Raw genomic sequence first — 14,709 nt, 5'->3', positions numbered from 1 at the left:
AAGCATAGTCATTTATCTTAAGAATATGTACAAAAGATTCATTATTGTTTGTTACTGAATATGTATTTGATTGAATTAATGTTTATATATGTGAAATGAACACTAATACAATTCATTAATAAATACGTTGAATATTAAAACACACACAAGGAGACAAGACGGCATTGTATTCGTGAGTGACGATGGTTCTACATAAGAAACTGAAGAAAATAAAACCCTGGTTGTAGCTATAGTGAACTTAATTTAAAAAAAATTGAATACCTGTATGTATGTTTTAAGTACATGTAATGTTATTTATTGTTAATAAATGGAACACTATAAGTAACTAACCACTAATGGTAAAGAAATAAAGCGAGACAATTGGGAACGTCAACGTATGAACAGTAAGTGCATACATGTGAAAGCATATTGTCGTTTGTCTACATATGAATATGAAAGCAACACTTATTTAATATTCATATACAGTTGTACCCCACTTAACGCGGTCAATTGAACCCAGAGGGTCCCGCGTTAAGTGAAATCCGCGTTAAGTGAACAACAGAACATATGGGATTAATTCCAATAGAAACCGGCCTGACCCCCAAACTCCACTTTTTGAAGGCACATACCTATGTTGTAGTAAAAATAACATCTTAATTTTATGATGGTACATGCACACAATTAATACTTAAGAGAAATACAGTCGCCAAGTTAATGTCCATTCAAATAATGGACTCAACTCCCTCCCTCTCTCACACTACACTCCTGGCTCTTCCCTCTCAGAGAAATTTTTGGGGGAAAACCACTAAATTTTAATAAATAATACCTCAAACTAAAGTTAGGATAATACAATTGACATTGCTGGATTCCTTGTAAGACCAGGAATATTTTGAATATAAATGTCATATATTTTGCACAAAAGATAACATAGTTACCTAGAGAAAAATTTTTATCTAAAATTTGTATGTTTAATGAAAAATATATGATGTTTATATTCAAAATGATCACCAAATTATAAGAATTCCAGCAATGTAAATTATATTCTGACCGGGTAATTTGTATGAATTTTATGAGCTAAAACAAATATCTTCAGTTAATAAAAAAAAAAATAATCTTCACAACACTATCTGTCAATCAAAGTACCCCACCTTGCCTCCCCCCCTCTTCCAACCGCGCGGTCAGTCCCAACCCTCCCCCCCACCCCCCACCAATCCTCCCTTCCAGGGTTTTTAACATTTAGTATTAAATAATACCTCAGATTAAAGTTAGGATAATATAATTGACATTGCTGGATTCCTTGTAAGACCAGGAATATTTTGAATATAAATGTCATATATTTTGCACAAAAGATAACATAGTTAATTTGAGAAAAAATTTTATCTAAAATTTGTATGTCTAATGCAAAAATATGATGTTTATATTCAAAATGATCATCAAATTATAAGAATTCCAGCAATGTAAATTATATTCAGACCGGATAATTTGTATGAATTTTATGAGCTAAAACAAATATCTTCAGTTAATAAAAAAAAAAATAATTCTTCACCGGGTAACAGATGGTCGGTCGGTCCCTCCCTCCCCCCCCACCCCCCACCAACCGTCCCAAGGAGATGTGTGGGATAACCACTAAATTTTAATAAATAATACCTCAAACTAAAGTTAGGATAATATAATTGACATTGCTGGATTCCTTGTAAGACCAGGAATATTTTGAATATAAATGTCATATATTTTGCACAAAAGATAACATAGTTAATTTGAGAAAATTTTTTATCTAAAATTTGTATGTCTAATGCAAAAATATGATGTTTATATTCAAAATGATCACCAAATTATAAGAATTCCAGCAATGTAAATTATATTCTGGCCGGGTAATTTGTATGAATTTTATGAGCTAAAACAGGCAGTCAGGCAGGGTGGGGCAAATCTAAAAATAGCGTCTCGAGCCGGACACTCACCGCGTATATGTGGAAAAAATCCGTGTTAAGTGAAAGTTCAGCTCTGGCGAGGCACCGCGTATATGCGAAAACGCGTTAAGTGAAACCGCGTTAGGCGGGGTAATACTGTATGTTTTAAATAATATTTACGAATGTAAAACAAAAATTCTACTCACCAATGGTGGTAAAGTCTAAAATGTATGGACAGCCAATGAATATTGTGCAAGTTTTTACTCAGATGACGAAGTCATCAGGTTCAACTCTGGCTGAAGCTGTAGCTTTCCGGAAAGCTGTTGCTGAAACTGTTACTGAAGTTGATGTTGTAGTTGCTTAGGATTTTGAATTTGATGGTGTAGCTGAAGTTGATGGTTTAGGCCTTCGAATAATAAAGCTGTCAAAAGAACCTTGCACAGCTGCTTTCTTTTCTCATTGTACATCTTTATGTAGAGGTCATTTGCATTTATTTAAATTTTAATGCTTTGTTCTGTTAATGGATCCACTTCAGAAAATATGTTCATTGCTTGCTCCCAATAATATCTACAGACCTCTCACCTTTTTCATATCGTTTTAACATATCTAGTTTTTCGACTAAGGTTTTACACTTTCTATTAGCTGTAAGAAACCTGAGAAAGTTTTTCTCCTGCTCCTGTTCAGATGCGTGAAAACAAATGGACCGCCAAGGTCCGACTGTTGTTTGCTGGCGATGTGCATTACCACTCATTAGCCAGGCAGTTTCTTTGCGCAATGCGTTCTTCATTTTTTTTACAGTAATTTTTTTTTTATAATACATATCGGGATTTAGTTATTATTTATATGAAAATATACTTTTATTTTATTTTGATTATATTTTGGTCATAAATACGAATGAAATAGGACGTAAATTGAATTGGGTCCTAAATTAACTAGGGTCTTAAATATGAAAAGTTGTTCGTCAAACCGTTGTTATCGGAGGCTTTACTGTACTGTTCTGTACTGTATATGAAGGGTACAGGTATTAATAAGCACAGATTATTACAGTAACATATCTTTACTAATTAATGAAAAACAAATAAACAATATTGTGTCACGAATGAGACAGTACAATAGACAAACAATCAGTGAGGTGACCCTTGGGGGGCCCAGCCACATTTACCCCCAATGGACCCTTCTCCCTCCCCCTCCCCACCTAACAGCATTCGTTATAAACTTTATTTGTGTTAAAGAGGTGAATTTGATACCATAATGATCCTCCATGAGACGTTTAAAATATGATATTCTTAAATGACAAGCCAAATAATAAGGTAAAAATAAGTATTTTACTGCACAGTATATAAAGGGTACTGGTATTAATAAGCTCAAATTATTACAGTTTCTATCCCCAAGTCTCTATGTAAAAAACTAAACAAAGAATTTATTTGAAATACTCTGTAACATTTGATACCATAATATCCTGACAACTGGGGCTAGTTATACAGAATTTTCCCTGTGAGAAAGCTATAATTTTGAGCAGCATATTACTGTACTCAATGTACTATTTTAAAGACTAACATTTTTATCTTTTTTGGAAACTATGAGATGTTTCTACTGAAATTAATCACTACCTGTAAGGACTCCAGCAATGCAAGTTATGTTCTCTTAAGTCAAGTCTGTGACATTTTATAAGAGAAAACTTCAAGCCTAAAACAAAATTCATTCCATTCATCATTATCATCGCCATCTGTCCCCCATGCTGGGAGGAGGGGGGAGGGGTGTTGACAGCCAGGACGGGAGATTAATGCATACTCAAGGATTATAAAAGGCAGGGAGTTACAGTTTTTCACTTATAAAATGTCACTGACTTTATTTAGTAGATTATAACGTGTATTGCTGGAATTCTTGCAAGATATTGATTAATTTGAGTATAAACATCCCATAGTTTGCGCTAGAGATAAAAATTTTAGTACAGTTGTACCCCACTTAACGCGGTCAATTGAACCCAGAGGGTCCCGTGTTAAGTGAAATCCGCGTTAAGTGAACAACAGAACATATGGGATTAATTCCAATAGAAACCGGCCTGACCCCCAAACTCCACTTTTTGAAGGCACATACCTATGTTGTAGTAAAAATAACATCTTAATTTTATGATGGTACATGCACACAATTAATACTTAAGAGAAATACAGTCGCCAAGTTAATGTCCATTCAAATAATGGACTCAACTCCCTCCCTCTCTCACACTACACTCGCTGGCTCTTCCCTCTCAGAGAAATTTTTGGGGGAAAACCACTAAATTTTAATAAATAATACCTCAAACTAAAGTTAGGATAATACAATTGACATTGCTGGATTCCTTGTAAGACCAGGAATATTTTGAATATAAATGTCATATATTTTGCACAAAAGATAACATAGTTACCTAGAGAAAAATTTTTATCTAAAATTTGTATGTTTAATGAACAATATATGATGTTTATATTCAAAATGATCACCAAATTATAAGAATTCCAGCAATGTAAATTATATTCTGACCGGGTAATTTGTATGAATTTTATGAGCTAAAACAAATATCTTCAGTTAATAAAAAAAAAAATAATCTTCACAACACTATCTGTCAATCAAAGTACCCCACCTTGCCTCCCCCCCTCTTCCAACCGCGCGGTCAGTCCCAACCCTCCCCCCCACCCCCCACCAATCCTCCCTTCCAGGGTTTTTAACATTTAGTATTAAATAATACCTCAGATTAAAGTTAGGATAATATAATTGACATTGCTGGATTCCTTGTAAGACCAGGAATATTTTGAATATAAATGTCATATATTTTGCACAAAAGATAACATAGTTAATTTGAGAAAAATTTTTATCTAAAATTTGTATGTCTAATGCAAAAATATGATGTTTATATTCAAAATGATCATCAAATTATAAGAATTCCAGCAATGTAAATTATATTCAGACCGGATAATTTGTATGAATTTTATGAGCTAAAACAAATATCTTCAGTTAATAAAAAAAAAAAAATTCTTCACAGGGTAACAGATGGTCGGTCGGTCCCTCCCTCCCCCCCACCCCCCACCAACCGTCCCAAGGAGATGTGTGGGATAACCACTAAATTTTAATAAATAATACCTCAAACTAAAGTTAGGATAATATAATTGACATTGCTGGATTCCTTGTAAGACCAGGAATATTTTGAATATAAATGTCATATATTTTGCACAAAAGATAACATAGTTAATTTGAGAAAAATTTTTATCTAAAATTTGTATGTCTAATGCAAAAATATGATGTTTATATTCAAAATGATCACCAAATTATAAGAATTCCAGCAATGTAAATTATATTCTGGCCGGGTAATTTGTATGAATTTTATGAGCTAAAACAGGCAGTCAGGCAGGGTGGGGCAAATCTAAAAATAGCGTCTCGAGCCGGACACTCACCGCGTATATGTGGAAAAAATCCGTGTTAAGTGAAAGTTCAGCTCTGGCGAGGCACCGCGTATATGATAAAACGCGTTAAGTGAAACCGCGTTAGGCGGGGTAATACTGTAATTAACTTAATACATTTGAGTACAGGTCGTGATAATTTATGTGGTTTGCTCAGCAGTTGTGGTTGCAGTTGCAAAGCTTCATGACATCACTAATGGTTGCCCCTCACGTAATGAGGATGGCCGGCCGAAGGGCCACCTCGGCATGAATTTGTTTTAAGGTGTAGAAGCTGTCGCCAACACTGCAGCCACACCCTGAGTTAACGAGCTGCATGACTCAGTGTCAAGGAATAGTCTGAGAAGACAGGACAACTCCCCCAACTACACTGGCTAACCATTACCCCAGAATACAATCCACAAATCGATTAACATCCAGGTTCCCAATTACTGCTGGGCAAATGGCGTAAAGAAACTTGCCTATAATTTCACCCTGCTCGGGGATCGAACCCTTGTCCGCCTGCTTGCGAGGTGAGCATGCTGACCATTACACCACAGGTCGCCATGACGTCACTCGTGTATAATGCATCTCCATATGCCCTGGTTTATTCATTGGTCAGTTTTCCTAGTGCAAAAGTAGCCAAATCGAGCCATCATGTATTAATTAATTTCAAAAAAAAATTGTAAAGTAAAATGGTGTAAGACAATGATTTAGTAGTGCTGTTAATGTGTGTAAGTGTCTTGGTACATCACCTCACCACCTGACTCCTGATCAAACTCTTCATGAACTTCTTTGAATTCTACAATGTGCTTGGCAAGCTCAACACTATTTCTTTGAATGTTTGGCACACACACACACACACACACACACACACACACACACACACACACACACACACACACACACACACACACACACACACACACACACACACACACACACACACACACACACACACACACACACACACACACACACACACACACACACACACACACACACACACACACACACACACACACACACACACACACACACACACACACACACACACACACACACACACACACACACACACACACACACACACACACACACACACACACACACACACGCCACATGCACATGTAGCCTGTTTCCAGTTACCTGAGCTTGGCTGATGAGAGGTAACTTGGGAGCTACATTTAAATTGTTCATGGGTTAAGTTTGCAAAACCCAAATGGTCTTTTCTCCATTTATTTAGAAGAATAAACTGTTTACACTCAACAAGGATATCACCGTAATTAACACTATAAGCTGTGAGTGTTATGGAAGGACGGAAGCTTGTTTGGGATAAGCTTTTATGTCACACGTCTATCAATCGTGAGGATTGAGTGGTAACTTGCTGTAAGCCGGCTCAGGGGAACTGAGTTAGCATCCTTAGAGATGCTACCTCGCCAGTGGGAAATTACTGATCACATGATGCATGTATGACACTCACTGCTCATGGAAATTACGGGGGTGATGGATTTATATAAAACTGATGTATTTACCCATATTTATATAAGTACTTCTGTCTATTAGACAGGCAGGGCTAATACGCACGCATGCACGCTCGCACACCTACTTCTATTGGGCGCAGCACACACCTGTCAGTGTTCTGATCTCCAGCTTTCACTACCAGTCAAGTGCAGAGACCTTACATCAAGACCTACAGACCTATTACTGACTGCAGTGCATCTTTTCGGGTAGTGGATAGTTCACCATCCCCATTAGCCAGATCAATTGGTGTAGAGCACTTACGGGAATGAGAGATTTCCGGGTAACGAGATGACTCTCTCAAAGCCAGAAAAAAATCCTCATCCCCGGAATTTTCCGGGTAACGGAAAAATTTTCTCGGAATTTCCAGAAAATGCGCCCGATCTTCATCTCTCAAACCCGGAAAAAACTCCAAATGGATAAATTATACCAACACCACCATGGAAGCTCACCACCACTTCTTCCTGAGAAGTCCATCAGATAATACCCAGCTGACTTGCCCTTTTATCTCAATGACCACAACCGCTACAGGTCCTTTCGCAACCAAGTCATCCGTGAAATATGCACTACAAAGAAGTCCCACTACCCATCCAGTTGCAATACCTGAAGTATACCAACATCAGTCAGTGGTATGATAAGCTTAAAGAACTTTGTGGACTAAACAATATGACACACCCCCTCCTGTTCCTTAGCATCTCACTAATGGTGATGCAGCAGAGTAATCAAACAACCATTTTGCAATTATTATTATGATTATTATTTTTACACACACACACGCACGCACGCACTCAGATTAAGACAACAAGCAGCCAGTGAGGGTCTTGTTGTGTGACTGCATGGAGGTGAATTAAAAGATTAGCTGTTGAGGAGCTTATCACTTGGCAACACTGGTACATGTTATACTCCTTTCCACTCCATCTCTCTAATCACCCACACCTTTCTACTTTCTCACTCCATATTTTAAAATTTTATGTAATGTAATGTTGAAGGGATACAACTTTGTTCAGTTATACTTATACTTATCACAATCTCCCTAAAAATGCTTTAGGTTTCATGTTTATTCAAGACATCTTCAGGTCATGAGACCCACTAATCCCCCACCCAAGAAAGGGTAACCTGACATTCCATCAGAAGGATAGTAATATGAGACCACTAATCCCTCACCCTACGTCCACCTGACGTTGACTCAGGTGAAGTCAGGTCAGGTCCCTACAAAAATACTTTAACTTTTGTCTTTATTCAAGATATTTTCCAGAAATACTCTCGATTTTCAACCTCAGAAAATTTTTTCCCAAAGCCGGAAATTTTGTGAAAATTCCGGCATTGGGAATGATTTTCCCAGCAAATTTCAATTCCAGCTATCAGACAGTTCCAGGTTTGAGGGATTCCGGCTAACAAAGATAGTACTCTAGCTACCCGAATTTGTGAGTTGAATAATAACCATAACAGAGTTCACACATTGGCCTGCTAGGGAGAGAGCCAGGAGGTAGTGGGTAGTGACATGTAAAAAAAGCACTCCACCACCGTCAACTGTGATTCAAACAAATGAACTGAATGGCATGAGCAATTACCTTAAGAGGGTGGGGGGGTCAATCAGGGCTCACCACAAAGGGTGGGAAATGGTGGAATGAAAAGCACGGGCTGGAGGGAGATGCAAGAGGAGGGGGTTATGATCAGTGAGCACGAATACGTCTCTGCTCATCTCTCGAATATGGTTGCCCCAAAGTGCCCCAGCTGACTCCCTGGGGGGCGTGATTTGAAATTTTGCCTGGACCAAAATTCGTATAAGTGAGATTAGCTTTCGTTAAATAAAAAGGAGTTGTTAATTTATGAAATTTGTATAAGGAAATTTTTGCATCTCAATTGTTCATAAAGAGAGGGTTACCTATATTTTATGTCTCCTGCTAAGTGGATTTTAAATTAATCCGGCCATTGTGATGCGCAATGAATATCTTATGTGATTTCATCATATGCAGCCATACAGGTACTTTATAAATACAGTAATACCCCGATTTACGCGGTCAATTGAACTCGCGGAGTAGCGCGTAAAAAGAGAAACGCGTAAATGGAATGACAGAACATATGGGATTAATTGAAATAGAGACTGGGCCGACCCCCAGACTCCACTTTTTCAGACACAATACCTACGTTGTAATAAAAATAGTAGCCATAACTTTATGATGGTATGCACACACACATAATATAGAAGAGAAATAGCAATAAGAGAATAATATACTGTACCAGGTAAAAGAAAAATCAAGGTTTAACACTTATGTAAGGTTAGGTTAGGTTAGAAAAAATCAAGGTTTGAATCCAAGATTGGTGGCATGGCAGGACCACCAGCCTCTCTCCACGTATATGAGTAAATGCACCGTGTAAATTGGGCATTCCGGTTCTGGCAGCGTACCGCGTAAATGACAAAACGCGTAAACGAAACCCGCATAAACCGAGGTATTACTGTACAGCAATTAAGGAAATTTTTACATATCCTCCAAGAGAATTAATTACATTTTTGACATGAGAAAGGAGAGTTAACAATCTGTTGAGGAAATATAATAGAACCTGCAATATCTGTATTGATGAGGACTGATAGATGACAGATATGTACAGTACTCTGAAAGAAAATTATAATGTTAAATAGTAGGTGACATAAACCTTTATTATTCTTTGGCACAATGACAGAGAATAGAATACAATTATTTCACTTAAAACCTAATGTTCCCATCTCATGAGTAAAAAGAAAAATCACTATTTTAGTAAAGGTGTCTAAATTGAAAAAATTGTGTTTCCACTGTCACACACAGTAAAATTAACTCTAATTTTATATTATAAAGTTTATTATATTGGTTGCCAAGGACTTGTAAGAGATGAGCATGTATCTGATGACATAAATGATTGCAAGTACAGTACACTCCACTCTCCTTTATGATCACTTTCATGTACCTGTACAGTAGCCAAAACAACTATCTGTGCAGGTGGGGGGTTGATATGCTCCGAAATTTTACGTATGACTAGTAACTGCCCTCATATACCAAAATTTATTGTCCATGGTCTGATATTGTTTCCCACAAAGTATGCACAGATCGTTGTTTTAGCTACTCTACATGTAATGAAATAGCTGAGCAGGTAGGAGGCCCATGCAATCATAGAGGACTACATGCTGCTTATGAGTACACATCTTGATATAGTTCAAGTAATAGTAAAAAAAAATGGTGCATAATGTCATTGTTCTTTACTTGTGGCTGTCAGTGAGCACCAGTTTGTGTTGTGCGGACATGCTCGAAGGTCTTCATTAGTGTGAAAAACATGAAAATTTTTGTAGTGTACCGATATTGTGGAAGGTAGATAATGTGAGACCTGTTGTACATTTGAAAATATATTGATGTGTTAAAAAAAAAAAAATGAAATTTCCAGTAAAAAGAGTATGATATTACTTTTCAGGTGGTGGAGCGGAGTGAAGGTAGTAAGAGCCTGAAGCTGGGAGACTTTGGCTTGGCTGTGGAGGTGACCGAACCATTATACACAGTATGTGGTACACCTACATATGTTGCTCCAGAAATTCTAAATGAATCTGGTTATGGGTTGAAGGTGAGTCTGAACTGTGATTTTAATTTGCATAATTTTTGCAATGTTATTTTTGGGGGGTGAGAGAAGGTTATAGTATTGAGCAGTGCAATGCTCTGTTAAATAGGGAACACCGAGTTAATTCAGCATCGACAGGAGATTCACAAAATTAGACTATTTTCAGGAGTTTTGAGAAGAAATGCTGTTGTTTAGGTGTTTCTGAATCTATGGCAGATCAAAGGGGGGAGTTCAGTTGAACTCTTTTTTTTTTCTCATGAAAATGCACCACTGCAAAATTGACTGCCAACTTTTTATCCATACAATATTAAAAGCTAGCAGCAGGGTTTTGGATCTTTTTTATTACAGTGGTATTCCGGGTAATGAGACCGCTCTCTCAAACACGGAAAAATCCTACATCCCAGGAATATTTCCAGTTATAGTATTGGGAAAAGTTTCCGAGAATCTAAGCAGCGCATCTTGCACAGACAGACACTAGTCCACATTCCCAGAATATTTCTGGGAGCTGGGGAAAGTTTTCCAAGAGTCTATACTACACATCCCATCTTGACTGTCAACTGTGCATCTCATGTCGACTCTAAATTATGCCTCTCATTTCGACTCCAAATTATGCATCTAATCTCGATCTATGCATCTCGACTCTATGCATCTCATCTCGACTATGCATCTCATCTCGACTCCAAACTATGCATCTCATCTGAACTCCAAACTGTGCATCTCACCTTGACTCTAAACTATACATCTCATGATCTCATCTTGCATGCAAAAACACAATCCCATTACATCTAGAGTGCAGGCAAGAGTGAAAATATTTACAGCTAGCAAAAAACTCTTAACTTTTAGTCACTGCATCTGTTCTAATTGTGTTAGAGAGATGAATTTGATACCATAATGATCCTGAATAAATTCTCTACAAGACATTTCCAATAAAAGATCCTTAACTAATATATTTCAGCATCATATAATGATGGTGACTCCATTCCTTTATGAAAAAAAAACGTAAGAAATGTTGATACCAGAGTCTGTAAATGCATTCTAATTAAGTTAGAAACTCCATTTCTGTTCTAGAATTATCCCGAATATTTTATCTAAAAGTTTGGTTAAATAAATATATTTAAAAAAAAATATAATCAATATGATACGGGCATGCGAGACATCTCATTAATTAAGCTGTGTGTTACAGCAAAATCTGGTATTTTCCACTCGTATGGAGCTGTGGAGGATTAGTGGATTTCATGTTACTGACCTGTAGTTCACCAGATGCCAAATGAAGTGAGTGATGCGTTCCATATTCTGAGTTGGCAGGACGAGAATACTGTACAGTCGGCCCTTCACGTACGCGGATTTAGCATTCACGGATTCGCAAATACGTGGATTGCCCCGCCGGAGGAATATTCTGTACATTGAAGTAATTGAAGTACATTCAAATTGCGCGCCATGCACCATTCAAATCGCACGCGGCACCGAACACTGCACACCGCCCGCTCCCGTTACCTCACACACGCATAGCTCTCCCTCACTCAGTCAGTCTCGCTGTGACCACGCTTGTGTTGACATCAGCATTGTAGTTGCAAAAATATTACATTTCCGTGAATGTATTATATCAAGCACAGTATGAATAGAATATCACTAATATAACAGTATTTTAACCGAAAACTATTAAAAAAACGAGTAACATATCTTGAACATCGGAAGGTTAGGTAAAGTCTTTTGTTTTCATGTAGTTTATCCTAATTTACATTGAAATACATTACGTTTCAGCAAAACTACTATTTGTTTCTGAGAATATGGAAATGTAATATTTTTGCTGAAATGACGTACGTATTACAGTGAAAAGGGATGAAAGCAATGACTTTCGCTTTCTTCCGTTCAAAACATGTTACCGTAATCGCTTTTCGAATGGTTTTCAGTTAAAAAACTGTTGTATTACAATAATATTTTATCCTAATTCACTTGTGATGCAACAGTTTTTTAACTGAAAACGATTCGAAAAGGGATTACGGTAACATCTTTTGAACGAAAGAAAGCGAAAGTCATTGTTTTCATCAGGATTTTATCCCACTTTCCACTGTAATGCGTACGTCATTTCAGCAAAAATATTACATTTCCGTGAATGTAGTATATTAAGCACAGTATGAATATAATATCCTTATAATATAACAGTATTTTAACCGAAAACTATTAAAAAAATGAGTAACATCTCTTGAACATCGGAAGGTTAAGTAAAGTCTTTTGTTTTCGTCATGTATTTTATCCTATTTTACATTGAAATACATCACGTTTCAGCAAAACTACTCTTTATTTCTGAGAATATATTCATTCAGGTGCAGTTTAGGTAAAATATACATGTGATGTAACAGTTTTTTAACTGAAAACGATTAGAAAAACATGTACCCTCTAGCCCTGTTCAAGGAGAAGACTGGGAGGAGCTTTTTGGTGCTGAAGACGATGACAAGGAAAATGATTTTGATGGATTTTAATGAAAATATCCAGAAATATGGTATCGTAGTATTTATTCAAGTGAATTAGGATAGAATATTATTGTAATACAACAGTAGTGACGATGTGGAGGAGGCGGAGGGATAGAGCGGGGAGGAGTAGTGACTGGCGGGCAGGGACGAGTGGAGATGCCAGCCAGTACATTATGGGTGTACAATATTACAGTGACCCCTCGTTTAACGAACGCCTCGGTTAACGTAATTTCGATTAACGAACTGCCTTCTATAAGGATCTTCAATTCAGTTAACGAAAAAAATTCGGTTAATGAAGTTCTTACGAACCGACCTCAACATGTTTTCGCTTGCACTGACCGGGCAACCAGCTTTAGTATCAGTCCGTCAATACATTAATCGGTTCTAGGGCTTAAATTCCTTACTATTTTAGTAAATATCAAGAAGTTTATACTATTCAATAATTTTAAAAGTTTAATATTTAATTTTTTAGTCATTTTAACAATTATTGAACATAATTGAAGGTAAAGTGACTAGTTTAATGTGCGGCATCCAGCCTCTTAACACAGCAAACAGGAGTTAGCCTCTCTCTGTTTTCACTGGAGGTAACATCTTGCTTGAGACTCTTCAACTAACCGCTTTTTTTCTGTGTTTCCAAGCAAATTATTGGTCATTTTGAAATATATTTTACATATTGACAATATATAATGCAGTGCAGTGTTGATTTAAAGAAAATAATCTTGAATTACACCAGAGAGCTAAAATTTTATGGGTGAAATGGCGCCATGGGGTGACTTCTCTTCCACCCCAATGCCTTCTCTTCTTCCTTCTCCTCCACCCCATTCTAAATCCCATCATCATCATCATCATCATCCAGGAGCCTTCTACATACACACCTCAAAGTAAGTGAACTTTTCTACCATTTTTGTTGAATTTAGGAAATTTTCGGTGAGCTGGAACCAATTACCCAAAAACCCATTGAAACAATGGTTTCGGTTAACGAACTTTTCGGTTAACGAACGACCTTCTGGAACGGAATGAGTTCGTTAATGGAGGGGTCACTGTAATTGTTTTTATAGCTCTTTTTGCATTTTAATATTAAATACTGTACATTACGTTTCAACAAAACTACTACAGTCAACCCTCACTTTACGCGGTTAATGTAACCCACAGGGTACCGTGGAAAGTGAGAAACGCGTAAAGTAAATAACATAACATATGGGATTAATTGAAATAGAGACCGGGCCGACCCCCAAACTCCACTTTTTGATGACACACAACTATGTTGTAGTACAAATATTATCTTAACTTTATGATGTTCTGCACACACAATTAATAATTAAGAGAAATATCAATAATATTAGGTTTTTTAACACTTACATTAGTAGAAAAGATGGCTGGGCACACGGGGATGGGCGGTTGGTTCCGAGGCAGAGGGCAGATTATTGGCCCTCACCTGTATCACTTGTATCACTATCCACCACAGAGGCTTGCAGGGCCTCTTTGTCAAACCCCCCAAAGTCCATATAAGTCCATATCCTCACCATAATTATCACTATCAATGACTTGGGCCGGCTGTGGTGGGTGGCGGGTGAAGAACTGGTAATGTTTTGATGACTGGGCGACCTTGTGCGCACCATGTTCGCACTGCTTACACAACATGGCGGATGGCGGGAGGTTTGGATCCAAAAATGGCGCGGCTTGCCAGCCGCTCTCCACATAAAGGGGTACACGCACCGCGGAATGTGAGCATCCTGGGTTCCGGCAGGGCACCGCGTAAACGTGGAAACGCGGAATGTGGGACCGCGTAAAGTGAGGGTTGACTGTATTTATTTCTGAGAATATGGAAATGTAATATTTTTG

General features: G+C 37.4%; 1 protein-coding gene across 1 annotated transcript in view; it reads left to right on the top strand.

Moving 5' to 3' along the window:
• Positions 1-14,709, top strand: part of LOC121878191 (serine/threonine-protein kinase DCLK1-like) — a 245,687-nt gene that overhangs the window by 148,051 nt on the left and 82,927 nt on the right. The window contains exon 8 of the mRNA XM_042384235.1: positions 10,256-10,402. Coding sequence (XP_042240169.1) covers positions 10,256-10,402 — 147 coding nt within the window. The remainder of the gene's footprint in view (positions 1-10,255; positions 10,403-14,709) is intronic.

The sequence above is a fragment of the Homarus americanus genome, unplaced genomic scaffold, assembly GCF_018991925.1.
Source record: "Homarus americanus isolate GMGI-L3 unplaced genomic scaffold, GMGI_Hamer_2.0 scaffold45562, whole genome shotgun sequence".
NCBI lineage: Eukaryota > Metazoa > Arthropoda > Malacostraca > Decapoda > Nephropidae > Homarus > Homarus americanus.
Note: the sequence above shows the minus strand (reverse complement) of the source record. Positions and strands in the feature narration are given on the sequence as shown.